Source organism: Bacillus rossius, chromosome 14, assembly GCF_032445375.1.
Source record: "Bacillus rossius redtenbacheri isolate Brsri chromosome 14, Brsri_v3, whole genome shotgun sequence".
In the NCBI taxonomy this organism is placed as follows: domain Eukaryota; kingdom Metazoa; phylum Arthropoda; class Insecta; order Phasmatodea; family Bacillidae; genus Bacillus; species Bacillus rossius.
In genome coordinates this window covers 2,546,756-2,572,459 of record NC_086341.1, presented here as the reverse complement: position 1 = coordinate 2,572,459, position 25,704 = coordinate 2,546,756, and the positions used below count along the sequence as shown (strand labels likewise).

General features: G+C 44.7%; 1 protein-coding gene across 1 annotated transcript in view; it reads right to left on the bottom strand.

The window, feature by feature from the left end:
* Nucleotides 1-25,338, bottom strand: part of LOC134538994 (echinoderm microtubule-associated protein-like CG42247) — a 73,200-nt gene extending 47,862 nt beyond the window's left edge. Inside the window, exon 1 of the mRNA XM_063380656.1 lies at nt 24,496-25,338. Coding sequence (XP_063236726.1) covers nt 24,496-25,338 — 843 coding nt within the window. The remainder of the gene's footprint in view (nt 1-24,495) is intronic.
* Nucleotides 25,339-25,704: the final 366 nt, after the last annotated feature.

Here is a 25,704-nt window from a genome sequence, read left to right as displayed (position 1 = left end):
ACGTCTTATAAATCGACGAACGCCGGCTGCACGCTCGAAAAAAAATTGTCACGTTCCGCCTGAGCAGAGCGTGCAAGAACCTGCCAACCACCGTGCGAGAAAAATCTTCTATAATATCAAACAGGTTAAGGCGGGCTTTTTTAAAACTAATTGTTCGTGATTTTTAATTAAACAAATTATTTAGACTAAATTTGCAAAAACTGTAAATGATATTTGATCATTAAAAAGTATGCAATTTTTCATCAATGTTTTCTTATGACGTTATCACGTGAAATTATCGTCCGCAAACCGACTTTACAGACAACCCCCCCTTTTTTTTATCGGGAAGGTGTTAGAGCTTCAGCAATGACCAGAGGTCAGGCCTACCCACCTAAGCACAGTCATCACTCAGCTGACCAGACAGCTGGCTGTGTCCTTAGCCTTTAGACTTTGTCAGCACTGCTGGCGCCCACCCCGGCCTCCCTTACCCCGCAGCCACGTCGGGGGAGACACGGCGAAAGGACTGAAGCGGCGCTCAGAATTAAAAAAAAAATTGTTTCTCTGTAAAGTCGGTTTACGGACGATAGTTTAACGTGACAACGTCATAACAAAATATATGTGAAATGATTGCATAATTTTATGAATAAAAATGAATCATTTTTATTTTAATAATAAAAGAATAAATACTTGAAATTATACTAATAAATAAATTTTTAAAATGCAAGCATAATTATTAACCTTTATTGCCGAAATTGTTGTTGTAATAAGCAATGAAAACAACATTAACTTTTCACTTCACTTTATAAACAGTCGTCGAAACAGTTCACGTGTAGATGACCTGTAATTAATTTTAATAACTGGCGTTTAGCTATAAAGTTTAAATATAATTATGAACAAGTTTTCATATAAATAAAGTGTAATCAAATATCTATCATAAATTATATGAAACACCATAATTTTTTGGTCAATTGTAACATAACCTATTATTACTGCACTCACCTACAGCGTAACGGAACACAGCGTAACGGGACACAGCGTAACGGAACAATGTGCGTAACGGGACACTTTTTCTGCGTGCAGCCGCCGTTCATCGATTTATTAAACGTTGTCAGGCCATAAAAGAAATAACAGTAACAGCAGGCCGTGTGTACAAGATCTGACCGCCATTTTCTCCAGTCTGCTGATTCACAGCAGCGCATAGGGCGGTCGTGCGCGTGGAAAGGAAATGAATTTCAGATTGTCTTTATGCCATTTTTGCAAACTTGACGTTTAAAATAAGTGGAAATTTTTTTTCAAAATCTGAATTAAAACACACACACACACACACAAACACACACACACACACACATTCCCTATTGCAACAACAGAGTTTTTTTTATCTAACCGAAGGAATTCTGTGCACTTAAAATTCAAAATAATAAGAAAGTAAGGGTTTCATCTGATTTCGAAAAAAAACCCTATCCCCCTGTTTACTCGAGATTTCTAAAAAAATAATTCCACACATTTCTCACCTTTTAAAACAGAATTTTGTTAATACTTAATATAATTTTGTATAATTGCTGTTCAAAATTACTGGTCAAATATTATTTCCATTTCTCTATCCCACCCACTTAAATAATAATTTTTCTAGTTATTAATGGAATTTCGCACACTTGAAATTCAAATTTAACAAAAATTTATGCCTGAATCTGGTTTTAAAAAAATTATCCCAACCCCTAAGTGAAGTATATTTTTTCTCTGTGTAAAACTCGTGAAAAATATACATATAATTAATTAACCCTCTATACATTGTGCTGTTGCAAAAAGTCATGTAGCATATTTTTTTAGTTTTTGTAACTATTAATTACTATATAGTTTAGTATATTATATCAAAAAGAAGTATAACTTATTACGCGCGTACGTAAATAAAATACACGCACCTTTCTTTTCGTCAAACGTAGTTTCGCTGGTAATCACAATTTATGTATAATATACATATATACATATCTATACCTACACGGCATACAAGACAAGGATTGGCCAACCCGAAATGCATAATTGATTCTCAAAGAAGGAAAAAACGCATTATAATATTGAATAATTTATCAGTGATAACTTGTAAAACAGCTGTATTTCTTTATAAGGCAAACATTTAGTTTCAACAACACCTTTTCAATATATTTCAAGATAGTACAATAATGTGAGCAGCGAATGTTACAAATGTTATTTCTCACAAAAAATTGATATTTCAACCAAATATTTGTCTTCAGATTGAGAAAAGCTATTATATAAAAAAACTAGAAGCGGATAAATGTGAATCTTTCGTTTGTTTTAGTTAAATGAAATTTAACATAACACTAAAATATTTTTTTGAAAATAGTTTTATTATGCACATAATGACTTTATCACAAAAAATTTTATGACCACGTGAAAAAAAAACACTATCCGAAAATAAATATATTGAAAATGAGATCGAAAGGTATGAGTGAAGACTAATGAATCTTAAAACGTTTGAATTAAAGTATGATAGTAGTAGATGCGAAGGAAAAAAAATACATTAAAGTAAAATTGTTCGAATGCATATCGATATCAATAAACAAGAACCAAACCGAGAAATTCGACGCTACAGTGCGAACATGCACAAATAATCACCGGTAACCAGTAATTTTGGTAATTTTTTCTGATGAAATTTTTATATACTTGACGTTAAATACACGAGAAAAAAAATAATTAAATTCATCCGAGTTTAAAAAAAAATCCCCAACTACCGTTTCCCCGCTCAAAGTTATTTTTAAAACTACTCAATGAAATTGGGCATGAATATGTATAACAGTGAAATTACTGTCTATATATAATAAACCCACAGAGATTAAAAAAAAAAAAACCCCTACCCTAAACCATTTCCCATATATTAAAGCAAAAGTTTTGTTACAAATTTGATGACGTTTTGCAGCGCTGTACGTTTAAAATAAGTGTAAAACTGTTTTTTTTTTCCCGGGACGCCACGGACACAGAAGGCGAGCAGTACCTTTGAATATATATACTGTATAGAAGTCGCCAGCCCAGGTTAAAATTTCTAATACGGTTTTGAGGTAGTTGGTTAATTCACCGCCGCAATCGCCACCATCTCCAGGGCATCGACTTGTGGTGGTCCCTAGCGGACAAGTGTCGAACTCTTCAAACACCCCTTCACCCCTTTCGTTGAACGACCTTGAGCTGCAGTGAATGATAGGTGGGGGGTGCGGGGAATGACAGCGGGCGACAGCGCTGCGCTCTAACGTGTACATAACAACTAAGACGATACAGGGCGTTACGGCAGCGCACTGCAGCGGTGAAGTTCCCAAGCTGCTCGTCATACGCTCCTGAAAAACGTAGAGTAAATCTTATCCACTCGCGACTTCTATACAGTGTATATATTCAAAGGCAGTACCCAGGTGCTCACGCAGTCCCGGTGCTGGAGGGTGGACGGCAGCGCGACGATGACGAAGCTGCCCCAGTCGTCGGACATCGCGGCTCCGCTGTCCCGCCGGTCGCCCGCCTCGCCGGCTGCGCTCCTGAGGACTCCCGCCGGTCGCCCGTGGAGGGGCGGGGCTCCCCAAGGTCACCCCCTCCCCTCGTAGCGCGCGCACTCCCCCCCCCACCCTCCCCCACTGTGGCCCCGCCCACCCGAACACACGCCGAACCGCTCAAGCTACCCTACTGGGGTCCGCTTACGAGAACCATTCAAGAATGTGCCGAGGGCCAATAATTTCTGTAATTTTGTAATTTCAGAAGAGTTAAAATGGATAATCGCTAGAGACCTGAAAAAACTCGCGGATTCATTGACCTCCAGGATAGACTCCACAGTCCTTTAAATACTCGCGGAAATGACACCTGTTCATTGGCTACTGACGCGTGAGACGTCTCAAATAGGCTGTCCGTAATTCGGCACTCTCTTGGGTTCAGTGTTTCCCATTGGCTCACAGTTCCCCGGATAAAATGCGGGCCAGTCGTAGAAGCGGTACGAAGGTATAGTTTTTTTTTATGCTAGCCTATAGCGAAATGAATCCGCGAATTTTGCATGTCTCTACTAATTGCTAGAGACCTGAAAAATTCGCGGGTTCATTTCGTCTTTTGCTAAAAAAATTCAAATAAATTATACCTTAGTGCTGCTTCTGCAATTATTGGTTCACTGTTAATCTTGGAGGACTGAAGGGCCAGTTAGAGACCCATCACTCGTAGAAGTTGTCGAATCACAGACCACCCCAGTCGAGACGACTCGCAAGTCAGCAGCCATTGAACAGTTGGCATTTGCCCGGGTGTCTAGAGGATATCGGAGTCCATCCTGAAGGTCAATGAACCCGCTAAAATTTTCCGGTCTCTAATAATTGCGTATTGTCAGGGTATTTTTTCAGGCACAAACCAACCGGCGCAAATTCTTGGAAAGCACTTAAGGGGCTTGCATAACACCTTGATCTTCATTTGTCCACCATATAACGTTACGGTCACCGCTAAAATTTCATATAGATGGCCCATGCGCTTAGAGGCGATACAATGCCAGAAGCACCAGCGCGCCTCGCTCGGCGTGCAACATTAAGGGTACCGCCTACCTAGTCACACACACGGTGCGCAGAGTTTCAGGAAAAACAACGCGATTTCAAAACTACTCAAGATATCCGAGTGGGGTATGTTTACGAAAAGCATTTAAGAGTTCGCTGAGGCCCGAAAAGTACTTTTAATTTTGGATAATGTTTTTAAACTGTATTTCTAGAAGAGTTAAAATGGCTAAAACGCGTGTTTTCAGAGTAATTTTTAGGCGTAAAACAATCAGTACAGATTATTAAAAGCACTTAAGGGACTTGCAATACACCCTTATCTTCATTTATCGGCCATATAATGTTACGGTCACCGCTCAAATTTCACAGTTATCCTGTGACTACGAGAAGACTGCGCGCCAGTCCAGAGGAGACACCGCGCTAGAAGCACCATCGAGCGTCGCGCTTATCATCCCGCCTCGCCAACACACACACACCCCTGACGAGGCGGGCCCCTTAAGGACACTCCTCACCCAGCCGCCCGGTGGAGAGGGGCGGCGCCTGCCCAAGGTCGCCTCCCCTCCCTCTGCGCGCGCGTCAAGGTCACCTCCCCTCCCCTCCCCACGAGGCGACACGCCCTTCAAGGGCTGGGCGAGGCTACACGCGAGACGCCCGCGGCTATCGGGCCAACGATCGCTTTCTTTTAAGGCGCCATTAATTCACATTTCTCTCCAAGGGAAACACCCTGGCTAAATGAGCGTAAGGACCTTGGTGTAATAGTCCCTCAAATCGATGTGGCATTGGAGCTGGTGTCGCGAGATTTTTCCTTGGGAAAATAATAACACTGCCACCTTCAAGAGAAGGAAAAAAAAGTCACCTGAAAAAGACCCAGCTAGAAGTTGATATTTTCAGATGAAATAAACATTACATACCGAGGTAAGCAAACAGTTTACAGACTTAACAACACACACACAAACTGAGACTGATTTACAGACAACATACGTATAATATAATTATAACAATGGTAGTTATATTTTCTGAATCTCTTAAGTTCAACTAAAAAAATATTTAATCTAAAAAAAATCAATCAGTTGTTTTATAAATTCGCAGACAAACCCTAAGTTCAGGCAGGACGTGTACACACGCAATTTAAAAATGTAACCTTCTCACGTTCCCTATTAACTGAATCGACCAAGCTTAAAAAAAGCTCCACGATATAGACCCACGATGATTAAATTATATATGTTTACCAACACAAAAAATATAAGCTCCACTGTAGCATCCAGTTCTCCTATAATTTATCATGGGATTGAAGTGCACTTGCAATGTTCGCACCTCTTGATGATCTTAAGGAAGCACATGGACTTTCTTGGCAATCAACTTTTTTAAACGGCCAGTGTAACGCAGCTGTAAACGAACATGTTCATGAATACTCGCAGTTGACTTGGAGTTAAGAGTCTGGTCGTGTGAGCACCGACAAGACAGAAAATGGTGTGAATATTCTGCTTGGATTAATTATTTAAATCCACCATACATGCTGAAGATCATATGGCGAGAATCTAATATCATTATTACTCCACAAATGAATTAACCAGCGGTGTTTTTTGAATAATGAATGTTGCATGTTTATGTGGCACTGTAAGGCCTCCTCAACCTCTCGACCTAGCCGTGCGCTCTCCAGTAACATGCCGCGAATAGAAATGGCGAATCTATTTCCCGGTTCCAGGAACCCATGTTGGGCACTGGCAACAGTGTCAGGCATTTTAAATATCCATATTTTCTCCTAACCAGGACTACGCCCTAATCGGGATATGTTGCCTGGGGGGAGTTTTGGTGTTTTCATGAGGTGTGAACCTAATAATGTGTGTAAGGCCAGAATTGTGACTACCGACAAAGGCCTGTAGCAGGTCCTTCGAGGCGGGTCGGTGCGCCTACCTTCTCGGTATGCGGGAATTTCCGGAGACCCGACCTCGTGATTGGCCGACGTGCCTGGGGGGAGGTCACGTGGTTACAGTTGCGGGCTCTGGGAATCCCAGAGCTCCCCTCCAGGTATCTACCGCATCCGCCCGCTCGGACGCTGATGTAATATTCATGGCGCAACGGACGGGCCGTCACGGATGCAGTCCTGCAGACGATGATGGGCCCCCGCGGACCCCCGATGTAGGCCAGCCATCACAGGCAGCCAAATTACAGCTCGTTCCAGGTCAACTCCCCCCCCTTCCCCCTGCACCGCAGTTACCTCCCAGTGCAGCGGCATTCCTCTCTGCAAGGTCCTAGCGCCTGCCCCCACCAGACTGATTCTCCTGGTCTCACAACTCTGTCCGTGTCCTGTTTTCCACAGCCAAGGCGGCGGCACGCAGATCAGTCAAACTAGCCGTAGCCTCATCTTCAAGCTTTGGATACTACTTCAAGGTCATTTCCACCGAGCAATTTATTCTTGCCTTCTTCGTCACAGGTTAATAATGTTGTACGTTTCCTGCAGAGGTTTTTTGAAACAGACGGTGAACGATGGATATGGGCCATTCTGGTGTTCTTCCTGCTGCAGAGGTTGGATAGGCCTCCACCGGACCACGGGTTCACTGGATGACAGAGGGGTCCCAGATCGGGGTAGACACCAGCAGTGCTGATAAAGTCTCAGGGCTCAGGCCACAGCCAACTGTCTGGTAAGCTGAGTGAGGTACGGGGCTGAGGCGGTGACTATGCTGGGTTGGTGGTCCCAGCCTCTGCTCTAATACCTTCCCGATCAAACAACAGGGAGCGATCCCTAGCAGTTCTGTTTTAAATTATATAGCTCTGGAATGTACAAACGAACTGGAAGTTTCTCCCACCCTATACCCTGATAGGGCGCACATGTGGGAGGGGACCGTGAAAATGCCGGCTGTAGGTCAGAACAATCTGTTCACCAGGAAGCCTGTGCATGACGCATAGGCAGCAGGCGGTACTTCCGACCCTGCGCCACAGTCAAGTGAACGAGAATATTCCTCCTTAGCCTCTCTTAAGCTCCGTGGGTTGTCTAACTGCCAGGCGAAGGATGAGCTGCATAGCTGTTTGTCTAACTGCCAGGCGAAGGCTGAGCTGCATAGCGGGTTGTCTAACTGCCAGGCGAAGTGATGAGCTGCATAGCGGGTTGTCTAACTGCCGGGCGAAGGATGAGCTGCGTCCGCAGGGGGTGAAAAGAGGGCAAGTTTAGTTTTATTTAAAAAAAGATGTATCTCCAAAACCATTGAAAGTAGGGACTAAAATATCGGCCAAGAACAATAAACTCAATGAAACTAAATTATTTTATAGTTTTGTTAGTTTCTACCCCTAAGGGGTTAAAAGAGTTCGGTTATGTTATAAGAATTAATATGCATACTTCCGAATGTACTAGAACTAGAGGTAAAAAACAATATCGAAAATAATGCATGCAGAGTATATGTTTTTATTTTTATTTTTCGAAATGTAACTGTTAAGTGCGTGGAAAAAGGTATGTTTTTTAAATATAAAAAACGTATAAAAGTTTCATATGAAACAATAACTTTTATTACAATTACAATTTATTTTTGATATTTTATTGCAAATGGAGTGAAAAGGTTTTACTATAAACATCAGATCAAAAAATCTAACAAAGCGGGAGGGTTAGTATTTAGAAGTTTTGCTTCATTAATACTAAGCATAGTTGCTAATATGTTAACACGTACGATAAGAATGTATTAAACTTTTCAAAAAAGGAGTGGCTGCTTCAAAAATCTTAAAATAATTCACGTATGTGTAATTTTAATTTTTCTGGCTAATAACCAAATTAAATTAAAAAAGAAATGCAATAGATGAAAAAATATTAATAAGAATCAAATGGGTGCGTGGTTAAACAATTTTAAAATAGTGTAAATCATAAAATCAAAAGAGGTGTGTGGTTCCATCAATGTAAAATATGTCTCTGAACACACTTAAACTAGAGTGACAAAATCGGCATACTTATGTATGTTTTGAATTTTAACATTCTTACATATTACCAATTTAAAAATTACAAAATTAACGTTTTGGTATGATATAATTATTACTATTATAACCTGAAATTTTATTTTGGCTATATCTTTAGGATTATTATTTATAGGAGTAATAATAAAACTGTTCAGGGAGAAAGGCCTGTACATTGCATGAATCTATAAAAATAATCGGTAAAAGGCTATTTGTAATTTTAGAAAACAACCAAAAATATAGTTATTTTTTTATGGTTTATTTGCCTGTTCGTCTGTTTATTCCCGAATAACTCCCAAAATTACTTCGGCTAACTTAAACAATGGAGTGTGAAAAATGGGTAAATATGGTTTCTAAATAATAATTAATAAAATCTCCGAAACTAATGAAGCATATGAAAATATATCAATAATGAACATACTAAAACTACCAACTTTAATTTTACAATTTCGCGAAATTCCACCTCTAAATGATGTAAAAGGTTTGAGATTGATTTTAAAAAGAAAAATCCTTGATTTCAAATCTACTAGAATTAGAGGTAAGAAAGTAAGACAGAACAACAAGTATAGATTTTAAATTTGTCGAAATTTAACAGAAAAAAGGATGAAAATGGGATTGATTTTATTATATAATATGTTATATTATATAAACATTGTACATAAAAATCTTTTGAAAATGAATCGCTAAGGGGTGTAAAAGTGGTAGGTTTACAAGAACTGCAGGTAATAAACGTAGACCGATCACCATGCACACAGAGTTAGGCTACGTATTGTATTATTTCTATTTGTCGAAAGGTTTTTCCGTTAAAGGGTATGACAATGGGGTAAGTTATGTTTTATTAAAAAAAAACCTATGCCGGTAAATAATAAATCAGGGCCTTAAAAATTGTATATAAATAATAAACATAATGAAACGGAACACCATATTTTATCATTTTGCGAGATTCCACTCTAAGAGGGGTGTAAAAAAAGTAGGTTCGTGTTCGAGAATAAAAAGACATATATCAGAATATTATACAACTAGAAGTAAGAAACTAATATTAATGACCATGCATACAGAGTTTTGTATTATGACAAATTTTCGAAATAAAATGTTAAGGGGATGAAAAGAGGGCAATATTTGTTTTATAAATATGACCTTATCTTTGAAGCAACTCAAGCGGGGGGTAATAAACGGAGCAGGAATAATTTATTTGATAACGCACCATACATTTTTAATATATTTTTGAGATTCAACTGCAAAGGGAGTGTAAAAGGAGAAATGAAGTTTTACAGTTATAATTCGTATCTTCAAAGAAAACTAAGAGAGGGAAAGTTCAGAAACTGAACAGACAATTGTTACCAGAATACAGGCCTGTCGTGTTTGTATAGGTCGTTCAGGTGTTTTGTATAATAAAATTGCGGTTGTTAAAACTCATTTCCAAACAATTCAATCACTACTCTGAATTTTTTTTCCGAGTAAATGCCAATACAATACGTACAAAAGCACAACATAAATAGCAAACAACACCTATCAAAATCACAGAGAGAAAAAAACAAACATGAATTGTTAGCAGCTCTTATTTAAGGGAAATATTTTGACGGACGGATTAAGTCCTACTGTAAATCGCTTTGCTGGATACGTAATTTTTTTCTTTCAGAAATCACATTTCATACGATGGTTTATTTTATCATTTGCTATTTAAATCAGAAATAATTATTCTGCAAAAAAATAATTAAATTATTTAATACATAATTTCGCAGCGGCATACTCCGAGATTTTTCATTTGATTAGTTTTGCAAGAACTTTCGCCCCAAATGGTCTTCCTGTTTAAACTGGCGACACCGAACTCTACCGCACAAGAACAAGATTGTGATTCTTCGGCCTCAGGATCCACACAGCCGCGGGCCTCAGGATCCACACAGTCGCGGGCCTGAGAATCCTCAAAGCCGCGGGATTCAGGATCCTCACAGCCGCGGGCCTCAGGATCCTCACAGCCGCGAGTCTCAGGATCCACACAGCCGCGGGCCTCAGGATCCTCACAGCCGCGGGCCTCAGGATCCTCACAGCCGCGGGCCTCAGGATCCACTCAGCCGCGGGCCTCAGGATCCTCACAGCCGCGGGCCTCAGGATCCTCACAGCCGCGGGCCTCAGGATCCACTCAGCCGCGGGCCTCAGGATCCACTCAGCCGCGGGCCTCAGGATCCTCACAGCCGCGGGCCTCAGGATCCACTCAGCCGCGGGCCACAGGATCCTCACAGCCGCGGGCCTCAGGATACTCACAGCCGCGGGCCTCAGGATCCTCACAGCCGCGAGTCTCAGGATCCACACAGCCGCGGGTCTCAGGATCCACTCAGCCGCGGGCCTCAGGATCCACTCAGCCGCGGGCCTCAGGATCCTCACAGCCGCGGGTCTCAGGATACACTCAGCCGCGAGCCTCAGGATCCTCACAGCCGCGGGCCTCAGGATCCACACAGCCGCGGGCCTCAGGATCCACACAGCCGCGGGCCTCAGGATCCTCACAGCCGCGGGCCTCAGGATCCTCACAGCCGCGGGCCTCAGGATCCTCACAGCCGCGGGCCTCAGGATCCTCACAGCCGCGGGCCTCAGGATCCTCACAGCCGCGGGCCTCAGGATCCTCACAGCCGCGGACCTCAGGATCCTCACAGCCGCGGGCCTCAGGATCCTCACAGCCGCGGGCCTCAGGATCCTCACAGCCGCGGGCCTCAGGATCCTCACAGCCGCGGGCCTCAGGATCCTCACAGCCGCGGGCCTCAGGATCCACACAGCCGCGGGCCTCAGGATCCTCACAGCCGCGGGCCTCAGGATCCTCACAGCCGCGGGCCTCAGGATCCTCACAGCCGCGGGCCTCAGGATCCTCATAGCCGCGGGCCTCAGGATCCTCACAGCCGCGGGCCTCAGGATCCTCACAGCCGCGGGCCTCAGGATCGTCACAGCCGCGGGCCTCAGGATCCACTCAGTCGCGGGCCTCAGGATCCACACAGCCGCAAGCCTCAGGATCCACTCAGCCGCGGGCCTCAGGATCCTCACAGCCGCGGGCCTCAGGATCCTCACAGCCGCGGGCCTCAGGATCCACTCAGTCGCGGGCCTCAGGATCCACACAGCCGCGGGCCTCAGGATCCACACAGCCGCGGGCCTCAGGATCCTCACAGCCGCGGGCCTCAGGATCCTCACAGCCGCGGGCCTCAAAATCCTCACAGCCGCGGGCCTCAGGATCCACTCAGCCGCGGGCCTCAGGATCCACTCAGCCGCGGGCCTCAGGATCCTCACAGTCGCGGGCCTCAGGATCCTCACAGCCGCGGGCCTCAGGATCCGCACAGTCGCGGGCCTCAGGATCCACACAGTCGCGGGCCTCAGGATCCTCACTGCCGCGGGCCTCAGGATCCACTGAGCCGCGGGCCTCAGGATCCTCACAGCCGCGGGCCTCAGGATCCACACAGTCGCGGGCCTCAGGATCCTCACAGCCGCGGGCCTCATGATCCTCACAGCCGCGGGCCTCATGATCCTCACAGCCGCGGGCCTCAGGATCCACTCAGCCGCGGGCCTCAGGATCCACTCAGCCGCGGGCCTCAGGATCCACTCAGCCGCGGGCCTCAGGATATTCACAGTCGCAGGCCTCAGGATCCTCACAGCCGCGGGCCTCAGGATCCACTCAGCCGCGGGCCTCAGGATCCTCACAGCCGCGGGCCTCAGGAACCACTCAGCCGCGGGCCTCAGGATCCTCACAGTCGCGGGCCTCAGGATCCTCACAGCCGCGGGCCTCAGGATCCGCACAGTCGCGGGCCTCAGGATCCACACAGTCGCGGGCCTCAGGATCCTCACTGCCGCGGGCTTTAGGATCCACTCAGCCGCGGGCCTCAGGATCCTCACAGCCGCGGGCCTCAGGATCCACACAGTCGCGGGCCTCAGGATCCTCACAGCCGCGGGCCTCAGGATCCACTCAGCCGCGGGCCTCAGGATCCACTCAGCCGCGGGCCTCAGGATCCTCACAGTCGCAGGCCTCAGGATCCTCACATCCGCGGGCCTCAGGATCCTCACAGCCGCGGGCCTCAGGATCCACTCAGCCGCGGGCCTCAGGATCCTCACAGCCGCGGTCCTCAGGAACCTCACAGCCGCGGGCCTCAGGATCCACACAGTCGCGGGCCTCAGGATCCTCACAGCCGCGGGCCTCAGGATCCGCACAGTCGCGGGCCTCAGGATCCACACAGTCGCGAGCCTCAGGATCCTCACTGCCGCGGGCTTTAGGATCCACTCAGCCGCGGGCCTCAGGATCCTCACAGCCGCGGGCCTCAGGATCCATTCAGCCGCGGGCCTCAGGATCCACTCAGCCGCGGGCCTCAGGATCCTCACAGTCGCGGGCCTCAGGATCCTCACAGCCGCGGGCCTCAGGATCCGCACAGTCGCGGGCCTCAGGATCCACACAGTCACGGGCCTCAGGATCCTCACAGCCGCGGGCCTCAGGATCCACTCAGTCACGGGCCTCAGGATCCTCACAGCCGCGGGCCTTAGGATCCTCACAGCCGCGGGCCTCAGGATCCACTCAGCCGCGGGCCTCAGGATCCACTCAGCCGCGGGCCTCAGGATACACTCAGCCGCGGGCCTCAGGATCCACACAGTCGCTACTGCGAGAGGCAGAGTTTCCCGCTCCGGGAAGAGCGCGTGGTGCGCGCAAGGAGTTTCAGTCGAGCCGTACGTGGCGTGCCGCGCTGTATTGATCACGACCCCTTTCTTGGGCGAGTGTGTAATGAGATGCAAGGCGGCTGGACTAATATCAGGGGCCAGCATCAGTCGCGCGCCCTAGAGGGCAAGAAGCGGCTAAGAGGCGCCGAGCCACCTGCACGCGAGACTTCTGCGACTGGACACGCGGTGTCAGCACAGGGTCTCACTGGACCAACATGGGCTTCTTCGGTCAGCAGCGTATTGGGAACAGTATGTGCAGCAAACATTCGTACGCGAGAATTATGCATCACAGCAACAAAATGGCAAGAAAAAATTTGGTTGTCTGTGAAGTCGGTTTACGGAAGAGAGTTTCACGTGACAACGTCATAACAAATTATTAATGAAATGATTGCATACTTTTATGAATAAAATTGAATCTTTTGTATTGAATTAACACTATTTTGTATGGATACAAAGAAGGAGTGAAATGAAATCTACAATTTAATTGATAAATTTACTTTTATTTGCACTCATAAATTCAAATATGTTTATTACTTTAACGAACAGATTATTTTAACTATAACTTTTATACATGTTTGCTATTTAACTTCTTCCAATCGGTGTTATTCTGTTAAGGATAGGACGATGATAGGAAAAGTAGGAAACGAATGGGTGTGTTTCAAGTTTAATGTGCCTCGAAAAAGTCAAATCGATGGTTGTTCCAATCGAGTGGAAGAGAGTTAGATGCGGCGCAAGCGTACAATGAGCGTAACGGGACACTTCGTAACGGGATAATGTGCGTAACGGGATTTTTTTTCGTGCGTGCAGCCGGCGTTCATCGATTTATTAGACGCTGTCACGTCAAAAATTATTGAAACCATTTGTATTCTATTAACAAGAGTTACCTTGTAAATTCAATGTCAGAAGTGACAAGTAAGTTTGACTTTCACTCATTTCAATGAATCTCTAAAGCTTGTCACACTAATTGTAAAACCCAGTTTAATGAAATGTTCTCTGAATAATTATTAATCAAAAAGCAACGCGACATTCGGGGAAGAGAAAAAAGGGGGGGGGGATGTGGGGGCTTTGTGGCCACATTTTCATCGAACGGACGCTCTTCCAATCAAAATCAACGACATAACGAAATGGAATAACTTTTGGGGTAGGTGTGACTGAGTGCTTAAGCATATCATGGGTGTTAGTCATTTCATAGTCTTTGAAGTAGTAGCAGCTATGAACATCTACTCTTTTAGAAACAGTTGAAAGGTTGTTTATTAGTGACGTTATATATATATATATATATATATATATATATATTTAACCAGTTTCGGTTTCTAGGTCAAATTATATCTTGGCAGCTTCGTCGCAGCCATTTTCAAAGATGGAACGAGTACCTGATGTTCAAGTGCTGTGTAATGTTCCGATCGTGATTGGTGGACGTGTCTGGCCAATCAGGTGTCCACACACAAGTCTCAGTCAGATTTAAGTTTTTTATTCATTTATTTGCTGTTTGATAAAATCCAACCAAAGTTGTATAAGGCATATCAACTATCATACGCTTTCTATTTGATGCAACAAGTTTTGACCAGGGAAATTGTTGATGGGGTTAATGTTTGTTGTTTCAACATAAATTACCCAAATATAACTTGTAATTAGGTGTTGTTTTAATATTAATATACATGATCCTCGCTCGGGAGACTGTAATGGCAGACGTTATAATTAGAGGTAAGGTTATATAGTGAATAAATAAAACCCAAATACACCGCAAAACACCCAAATTGAAGTCAATGACACCGCGTAACACAGAACTGCAGTGATATCCACCTCAATTACCTCATTATAGCTATTGATATGTACGATCAATTTCATATATTTTTAGTTTGGGTTATTATTTTTTTAAAACTAAAATGTTAAATACGAAGAATTGGACCCGGTAGCACGAGTGGTCTATTGTATTCAAAAATTCTTTTAAGCCACAAGGCAGGCTTGGACTTAAGATATAACGTAAAAATATTTTGTTAGATAACTTGTGCATAATCACAACCATGCGAGCAAAGAAACTTTAAAATATTTCCAATTCTTTTTGAAGAGAAATAATTAATCATGCTGGTATTTTTATGTATTATTGTAGTTGCTAACATATGCCTTAAACTTGTGTTGACAGCCAGTTAGTGTATTCTAGTGGGTCAAGCTGAAGACCAAAAATTAATGCTCCCAAGACAACTTGTGTGTGTCCTATTAACATGATTTTTGTTTTTATTTCATTATTTCATGATAATAAATCGTGTTGGTCTCACAGAACTGTTTTATTTTGTTGCTCTAACTAAATCCCTTATTTCCCCTACATGGGGGCAACAAAAAAATATCTGTATTATTCACTTTAAAACGACAAAGTTCACACTTACTTTAATACATCAACTATAATTAAACATAAAGTAAGACGACTTTTCTGATTATATTAAAACACTTCCACATAATATAATAGGTTAGAAAACGTATTATATACTATAATATTTTTTACAAAGTCACATATTACTGACCATTTGTCACTGCTGAATCAAAATGCAAACGTAGTTGTAACAAATGCAATGTAAGAATTACGAAACGTAAAATTCAGCCATTTTCGTAAAAGTTTCCACTCTTGAGAGAAGATTAAAGTGATGCACACTCCAAATGAGTGGGTTGACTATGCATTGCTACGCGAATACATCGTGATCCTGGCTTTACGACATTATGTTTGTTTTTTTATTCCACCGTGTTGAGTCAGGGGGCGCGCACGCAACCCGTTCAGCATTAGTGCGAACAACGCAGGCGGAATGCATACTTTACAGGCGCGTCAGTGCATTTTGTCTGCTCCATCACATTCACAGCAACAACACGTGATTATATGAACAGTCCAGTCTACGAGATATATATTTTTTGGCATATTTAAAACTTATCTTTCAAAACGATTTACAGTATCACGAATTTATATTAAACTAATCTTACTTAAAGTAAAGTTTAACGAATTTGTTATTTATTTTGGAATCTAAACACATAATAAACATGATGTACCATAACTTATTGTCAATCCAAGAATGTTTGACAGGCCAAATAATTATGGCTTTGAATTAAAAAAAAATTCAAAAAGTGTTGTAATTGTGAAGTTATAAGCATTTTCCCCCAAAAGATTTAATTCCCAACCTGCACCAAATTATTAGATATCGTGACTTAAACTTTTGCTGCGCAATCTTAAATAACCCTAATATTGATAATAACTCAAAATAAAATCGATTATTCTACACTCATGGGAAAATTTGTTTTGCACGATGATTTGTAACTTAGCAAGTTATGTGATTTCATTAGCTATATTTTAAAATTATTTTCTAAGTAAACGAAGTAATTATTTTACGGTGTGATTAGACAATGTTACCTTTTTAAAAATTGTTGTCACATATGTCATGTCAAATTTTATTTTACATAAATATAGCATGTTTGAGTTTATTTTGAAATGTTATCAATATTAGGGGTTATTAATTATTGCGTAGCAAAGGGTTTAAGTCACAATATGTAATAATTTGGTGGAGGGTAGATATTTAAAAAAACTTTTGAAAATAAAAACCTTAAACTCGAAAACTACGACACTCTTTGAAGTTTGGTGAACCGTGATTAGTTGGCCAACAACTGTTCTTAGTTTGACGCTGAGTTGTGGGACACCCGGTAAAAAATTAAAGATACATTTTTAGTTTTAATTTGAAGATATTAAATGGGTATTTATTTGGTGGAAATGAAGTACAGCCAAACAGTATACCTGGACATACATCCCAACAGCTGTATCCTAACATTACGCTCATTGCTGGAGAGATCTTCTCTATGACAAGTCCGCGCTTCTTGCGTTCCAATCGCGACCCTCAGCTCAAGAGTGGCCTAACTGCGGGCCGGCCACCAATGAGAGATGCCCTACGACTTGCGCGCGCAGGTTCAAGCTGAACGTTACTTCACGAAACGTTCTCTGGCTGATAATCACAACACAACCTGCTTCCTCGAAAGCAGTGCTGGTCGCACGAAGACAGAATAATTTTTTTGACGTGACAACGTCTAATCAATCGATGAACACCGGCTGCACGCACGAAAAAGAGTCCCGTAACACATATTGTCCCGTTACGCTGTGTCCCGTTACGCTCATTGTACGCTTGCGCCGCATCTATCTCTCTTCCACTCGATTGGAACGACCAAAATAGTGATAATTCAATAAAAATGATTAAATTTTATTCATAAAAGTATGCAATGATTTCATCAATGTTTTGTTATGACGTTGTCACGTTAAACTATCGTCCGTAAACCGACTTTACAGACAACCAATTTTTTTTGACGTGAATACGTCTTTAAAATTACTTCCATAGTGGGAGGCAATAAAAAAAACGAATGACAACAACATAGGGGGATTCAGAATTTAATTACACCACTGGATGGCTAAAGGAACAAAGAATTTCGTTACGCTAAGCGAGGACTGTGACGCATCGCGCGCGGTGGAGGGGGAAGCGCCGCCGTTTTGAGGTCATTTTGCTGCGTTTCGAGATTTCCATTTAGTATAAATTTTGACTCGGAGAAACTACGACGTATGTTGCGTTTGAGTTTCAATCGTCAGCTCTCGCCAAAGATATATAGATTGCACATACAAAACATTAGTGTAAAACAGTTACAGTGAATATATAGATAAAATAGAGTGTTTTATATGTTGTAAAGAAAATATTACCTGTTACGTACACGTATTCACGTACGACACACGGCAGTGTCCATGACACAGCCACACCCAATATTATTTTGTAAATTGGAATGTAAATGGAATGTAAATATTGTAAATTGTAAATTTGACGGACCGCATGGCCCCCCCACATTTGACTACGGGCTCTGGACCCAGGATCGGAGACGAACCCCCCCTCCCCCCCAAAAAAATTAGTCACGTGCTACATTATAATTGCATGGTTATTTCTTACCTACACTCTTTTTAAAAGTTATTTAAACCCGAAAATACAGGGTAAATTTGTTTACTATTTTATCAAGTCAAAACTATGCTTTGTTCATATAATTATTTTACTTCAAAATAACCACAGCTGAATGTATTTTACAGTAACAGAGACAATGGAGTGCCTTCTTAATGGATGAAAATATTGTTCCTGTATGAGATGAATATATATGTCACACAATGTTCTCGTATATATTTATGGTTTTAAAAATTCCTAAATATACCTTTCACGCATTCTTATCCCCTCCAAAAGTAATTTATAATCATAATTAATATATTATATGTAAATGCTTGGGCCGAAATTCGTTCCAGATATTACTACCTATCATCTAGTTCAAGGGGAGAGAGATTCGAACAGAAATACTCCATGTCAGTTTCTATAAAGGTACAATTTGTTATTGCTTGACTTAATGTAAGCTTTTGGACATACGCCATTGCTAAGTACTTTTTCTGTATAAGAAAACTAAAAAAATACCCAAAAGGACAAAAACACTTCCGTTTTGGAAAAACTATTGTGTTTGCTTCGTCTTTTCATTTTGTCGTTGTTTTTGTCTCGTTTCAACTGTTGTGCTGAAATTTTTTGGGTTCAATATTTTTGTGCTGTCATAATTTGTGTTTTTTTTTCGTTCTCTTAGTCCATTTTTCTTTGTTTGTTGACAATATTCCTGTTATGAAATATCATGTGGTGTTTATATCCTGTTGACAACAGTAATTGTTTTGCTTAATTTGTGTTTTTTTGTCTTTTGGGTATTTTTTTTAGTTTTCTTCTACATAAAAAGTGCTTAGCAATGGCGTATGTCCAAAAGCTCACATCAAGTCATGCACTCCCATTGCACAAATCTTTCAACGATAATAATTGTTATTGCTTGCTATTGAAAATGGGGGCCAGGGGTCCACCCAGCCCCCCCCCCCTTGTGGGGGCTATGACGGACCGTGTGCTTCTGGCTCGAGCTACGTGGACACTCCCCCCCAAACCCCCAAACAGGGAGGGCGCAAGGCGGCGGTTATGGTAATAAAACACCCCGCCGGACACGAGTGGCACCTGCGAGCAAGACAGCGCCAAGCGACACCCTGCACACGACACGGCAGCCCTGCGGCGACCTACTTGCATGCGCTTACATCGCATTAGCACAGATTCCCGCCCCAACTACGTGCATTCTGGCCCGTTTCGGGCGTCGCATTTTACACACGGCGGGTCAGATGGAGCGAGGACAATAAATGTCAGTTTAGGCAACCCATGAAATGTTCGGGTATTGATTTTTGATGTTCAAACACACACACACACACACACATATATATATATTTACAGGGCCGGATTTAGAGGTCTGGAGGCCTCGGGGCAACAGAGGAGCGGAGGCCCCCTGGCCCCAAATTATTTTCCAAATAAAATGAACAATTTTTTTTGTCGAGTTTTCCAATAAATAATTTATTGTGAAATCAAGTAGATTCTCTTAGTATTTAAAAATAAACATACATAAATATAATCGGAGACAAGAATTATATGAAATTAAATTTTATTGTTAATGAATATTTCTGTTAATATTTAACTATAATATAATCATGTATGTACTAAGTACTGTAGGTAAAGGTAAAACAGCGAAAAAAAGAATATCAAAGGAAAAGATGTTTACTAGTGTTTAGTGTCAGAATTTGAAAGATTTTTTTCTCCGAAGTCTCTATTGTGGGGGCCCTCCGTTTGTGGAGGCCCCGGGGCTTTCGCCCCGGTTGCCCTCCCCTAAATCCGGCCCTGTGTATTTACATGACTAAAGTGTAGTTATCATCCACGCGCGGCTGTGGTTTGTTCGATTGCTGCCATCTTGCACGCGTCACGAGAATCCTTCTTTCGTCGAACAAAAGCATCACGTGGCTTACTTTGTTGACATTGCGTTCTTTTATTTTAACGTATTCGCCAATAACTTTCTGTTTCCAAAGTCCCTCAACACCTTTTCGATTGTCCACACGCATTTAGCACTCGTTCCGTTTAACCTAACAACGAACTTTCTATGCCCATCAAAGATTCAGTTCGGTGGCTTTGCTCTCAAAACTGCCCGACCCCGGAATGGTCTGGATAAAAAAAAACAACAAAATATAAATCAGAGATATTAAACGTTGAAAATAATCAAACAACCATTCCAAGCTTACCTTTTATGCGACGCAGTAAAATCTCGTGCGAAAGGACAGTTTTTTTTCCTTTAAAAAATTTGCATTTTAACCAGCATGCACTGTACCAACACGCACTATAATCTCGTAGGACCACTTATTTTTTTATTATTTAGGTACCGGTAGGTACCCATTTTATTTACTGATAAGATTATTCAGGCTACTTTCACAGCAATAAAAAAAAAATTCGTGAGTTTGTAGGTTTTAGCTTTTCCTTAAATTATTTGCTTGAAAAAAATAACTTTCTGTACTATCACATGTTGGTAACAACGTTTGTAATCATGTTGCCCTTACACTGTCTTCTATCAATGACATTAAAAATTTTCAGTGTTTCGAAAACTTAAGTGTTGATTTAAGAATTCTGAATAGTGTGCCCACATGTTACAAACTGAATGTTCAGTATTTAATTTAATTCAGGATCAACATGTAATGCTAGCGGGTTGAAGCCATTCGCGTGTGAAACATCGACAGAAGAACCGAGTCACAAAAGAATCTCAAACGCGCATGGTAAAGCTGCTTCACAATGCATCTGCCGCTGAAATGTAAATACATAACGTCACACACCGTGCAGAAAAGGAGTACAGATTGGCTCATGAGTGTGATAAACATGTCAGTGCTGAGAGTTACAACTCTGGGAGTGAATAAATATGTGTCAGGTAGTCATTAAATAGAGCTTTGTTACATTTTCCGGTTAAAGAATATCAACAGTTACTTGCTCTCTAAGTGAAAAGAAAATATAATACGAAAATGTGAAACAAAGATCTCAATTTAAAGGAAGAATATCTTACCTTCTGTGTAGTATAGAACTAACCGTATCTAGCCACGGGTCACACAAAAACTTTACTATCTTTGTTAATAATTTAGTACAGACCAAAATTTGTCACTTTGTTGTTACATTCATGCGATATCACACTGATGTATGACTATACGAATATACGAATGTTTGCGTGATAAATAGCGATTTTTGAATGCGACTTGTAGGGTCATACACTTTGCTGCCTTCAATGCACCTCATTAACAATGTTATATTTATAACTGTTCTCACTGGAAGTAAGTGCCAGCCACGCGTGGATGCGTGAATCTCGGGAGATCCGCGCTGATGCTTGGACAGTCACGTGCGGCCGCCGGCAACATGGCGGCCCGCCTCGCATCGATTGCAGACGTCTCGAGGATACTAGGCGTCTATTTCGGACTGTTTATGGCTGGGAAACACGAGTACTAGCTGCTCTCAAGCTCCTAACTAGATCCTCACTAGCTCATCACTAGAAAGTGCACAAAAGAATATTAAGAATATTCATCTGATGTATAGTTGTGGGCAGACAGATTGGAAAATTTTCACCCATTCAGTCGCATATGTACTATGATAAGATAATGAGATGGACAGTTAATTAAAAATAAGTTAAAATTGTATTATCTTTGAAAGATTTGTGCAATCTATAGAATTTTGACGAGGGCTGACGATTGAAACTTAAACGAAACGTCGTAGTTTCTCCGAGTCAAAAGTTATAATACCTGGAAATCTCGAAACGCAGCAAAATGACCTCAAAACGGCGGCGCTTCCCCCTCCACCGCGCGCGATGCGTCGCAGTCCTCGCTTATCGTGACGAAATTCTTTGATCCTTTAGCTATGCAGTGGTGTAATTAAATTAAATTTTTGAATCCCCCGATTTTGTTGTCATACGTTTTTTTCGATATTGCTTCCCCTGAAGCCTACATCAAGTCATGCACTCCCATTGCACAAATATATACTTATACTAATATATATACACATACAAAACATTAGTGTAAAACATTGCTAATGGCGTATGTCCAAAAGCCTACATCAAGTCAAGTTAAAATTGTAACATATGTTCGTCCCAATTGCCTGCTTTAATTGTCGATCACAATATGCTTGCTCAAGTTAAAAAAAATATCTACTACGAGAATGTGAAACAAAGTTCTCAGTTCAAAAGAAGGAAAATCTTACTTCCTGTCATATTACTTTATATTTATACATTATCATGCTGACGTATGGATTCATAGATGGTTTCCTAGCAGGGTTATGATTTGTGTTGCTTAACTTTAGAGCCAATAAAATGTTTGCCCACAGAATCTATTAGCCAACACTGTATTGTAATATCAAGATATATATTGTCCTTGAAATAAAAAAAACAACTTAAAAAGCAGCCTAAATGCAAAGAAATAATTTCTGTAAATTACATACTGATCTAATTAAAAAAAAATATTTTGTTTTTCAATACTCACCCACATTATCAAAATTTACTTTGAATACGTGTCGTAAGAAGGACAGTCAAGGCTAATGTTGCCTGATGTTGATTTTTATTTGGTCACGTGGTTATATTAGATCCCCGATGCAACGAACCTTATTTTAAGTAGAATCGAAAGTAATCTGTAGCGAATAATCACACACAGAATATTAATATTAGTGAGACGTGATCAGCTGATGACAAAATATCGACCACGGTAATCAAGCGTGTCTACGAGGTCTTAGCTCCTGAAGGTTCATCGGCGGCTGTGCGGTATTGTCGGAGGGTGCTTCACTCTCCCGCCAGTTCCACGTCCTGCCTGCGTGGGCAGGAAGGAGGGAGGTAGAGAGAGAGACCTCCGGACAACAAGCGACCACAGCGAGGACGAGGAAGGCATTGAACGAACTTGTGCATGGATACACGCTCCAAGCTTGTCTGCGACCCTCGAGGATCTGAAGACTCGGCTGGTTCGGAACAGCGCCCGGGAGAAGGCTCCGGAGGGACAGCCGAGGGACAGCCGAGGGACAGCCGAGAGACAGCCGAGGGACAGCCGAGGGACAGCCGAGGGACAGCCGAGGGACAGCCGAGGGACAGCCGAGGGACAGCCGAGGGACAGCCGAGGGACAGCCGAGGGACAGCCGAGGGACAGCCGAGGGACAGCCGAGGGACAGCCGAGGGACAGCCGAGGGACAGCCGAGGGACAGCCGAGGGACAGCCGAGGGACAGCCGAGGGACAGCCGAGGGGCAGCCGAGAGACAGCCGAGGGACAGCCGAGGGACAGCCGAGGGACAGCCGAGGGACAGCCGAGGGGCAGCCGAGAGACAGCCGAGGGACAGCCGAGGGACAGCCGAGGGACAGCCGAGGGACAGCCGAGGGACAGCCGAGGGACAGCCGAGGGACAGCCGAGGGACAGCCGAGGGGCAGCCGAGGGGCAGCCGAGAGACAGCCGAGGGACAGCCGAGGGACAGCCGAGGGACAGCCGAGGGACAGCCGAGGGACAGCCGAGGGACAGCCGAGGGACAGCCGAGGGACAGCCGAGGGACAGCCGAGGGACAGCCGAGGGACAGCCGAGGGGCAGCCGAGAGACAGCCGAGGGACAGCCGAGGGACAGCCGAGGGACAGCCGAGGGACAGCCGAGGGACAGCCGAGGGACAGCCGAGGGACAGCCGAGGGACAGCCGAGGGACAGCCGAGGGGCAGCCGAGAGACAGCCGAGGGACAGCCGAGGGACAGCCGAGGGACAGCCGAGGGACAGCCGAGGGACAGCCGAGGGGCAGCCGAGAGACAGCCGAGGGACAGCCGAGGGACAGCCGAGGGACAGCCGAGGGACAGCCGAGAGACAGCCGAGGGACAGCCGAGGGACAGCCGAGGGACAGCCGAGGGGCAGCCGAGAGACAGCCGAGGGACAGCCGAGGGACAGCCGAGGGACAGCCGAGGGACAGCCGAGGGACAGCCGAGGGGCAGCCGAGGGACAGCCGAGGGACAGCCGAGGGACAGCCGAGGGACAGCCGAGGGACAGCCGAGGGACAGCCGAGGGACAGCCGAGGGACAGCCGAGGGGCAGCCGAGAGACAGCCGAGGGACAGCCGAGGGACAGCCGAGGGACAGCCGAGGGGCAGCCGAGAGACAGCCGAGGGACAGCCGAGGGACAGCCGAGGGACAGCCGAGGGACAGCCGAGGGACAGCCGAGGGACAGCCGAGGGACAGCCGAGAGACAGCCGAGGGACAGCCGAGGGACAGCCGAGGGACAGCCGAGGGACAGCCGAGGGACAGCCGAGAGACAGCCGAGGGACAGCCGAGGGACAGCCGAGGGACAGCCGAGGGACAGCCGAGGGACAGCCGAGGGACAGCCGAGGGACAGCCGAGGGGCAGCCGAGAGACAGCCGAGGGACAGCAGAGAAGCAGCCGAGGGACAGCCGAGGGACAGCCGAGGGACAGCCGAGGGACAGCCGAGGGACAGCTGAGGGACAGCAGAGGGGCAGCCGAGGGACAGCTCACCTTGAAGGTCTTGTAGGACGACACGACGTAGCAGCCGCCGTCCTCCAGCTCCTCCAGCCGCAGCCGCCGCTCGCCGTCCATGGAGAAGACGTAGCGCGCGCCGTGGGGCAGCTCCATGCGCAGGGACAGCTTGTCCAGCAGCGCCTCCAGGCTGCTGACGTCACGGCCGGGCCGGAAGCGGTACTCCACGCCCGGGAAGAAGGGGTCGCCGTTGCGGTAGAAGACCACGCGGCGCGCGCGCCAGTAGGACAGGTTCCCGTAGCGGCTGGTCGCCTTGGAGTCGGCGCCGCGTGACTTGGGCCGCGGCGGCGGCTGAAGAGAGGACGCCTCGCTCGCGTTGTCCGCCATGCTGGCGGCGGCGGCGGCGGCGGGGCTCGGGGGCCGGCTGCCGCCCCACGCACCGCCCCCGGCAGGCTGCAGCTCGTCCCTGGCCGGCTCCTCGTCGCTGGACGCCGCGGCGCCGTTCTGCCGCGCCGCCGCGCCGTCCTGCGCCGCCGCCTCCTGCCCCGCCTCCCCCGCCTCCGCCGCCCCCGGGGGCTGCTCGCGCGCGCGCGCCGACCCGCCGCGCGCTGACGACGGCATGGCACTGTCGCGCGTGTCGCCCGTCGCGCCGCGACGCCTGCCCCCCGACGCCGGCGCACCTCGCCGGCCAATGGCAGCCACGCACCGCCACCCCTCGCGCGCCGACCACACCCTGTAGCGCCGCTTCCGGCCTATTGCCGGCGCCCTTGTTTCCCCCGCGCGCTCCCAACCCCCGCTCACCCCCTGCTCGCACTTCTCCGCTCTCCAGGCGCGGCGGGAGAACAATGACCAGAGAGAATATTCGCGATGCGCACGCACCATGATGATTTTACGTGCAAAATATAACCTACATACGAAAAAAAAATTATATATGTTCTTTTAAATCTTTTACTTTATAGACTGAACACTGGTCCGTATATTTAATAAAATTTATTTATTAGTGAATATTAGTGATAGAAATTGTTTGTGTTTTTAAACTTTTTTCAAGTTATTTATTTAAGCGAGGTTATGTTCCCGTATGTATAATTTATTTGCGTTATAAATTATTTTATTGTTATTAAATAAATGATTATAATTAAAAAAATTACAGTAAACAGTCAGCATATTTGTAGATTGTTGTTAATTAAAAACGTATCTCAATTATTTTACTGAATTAAGTAATTGATGTTATAGGACTACATTTTTATA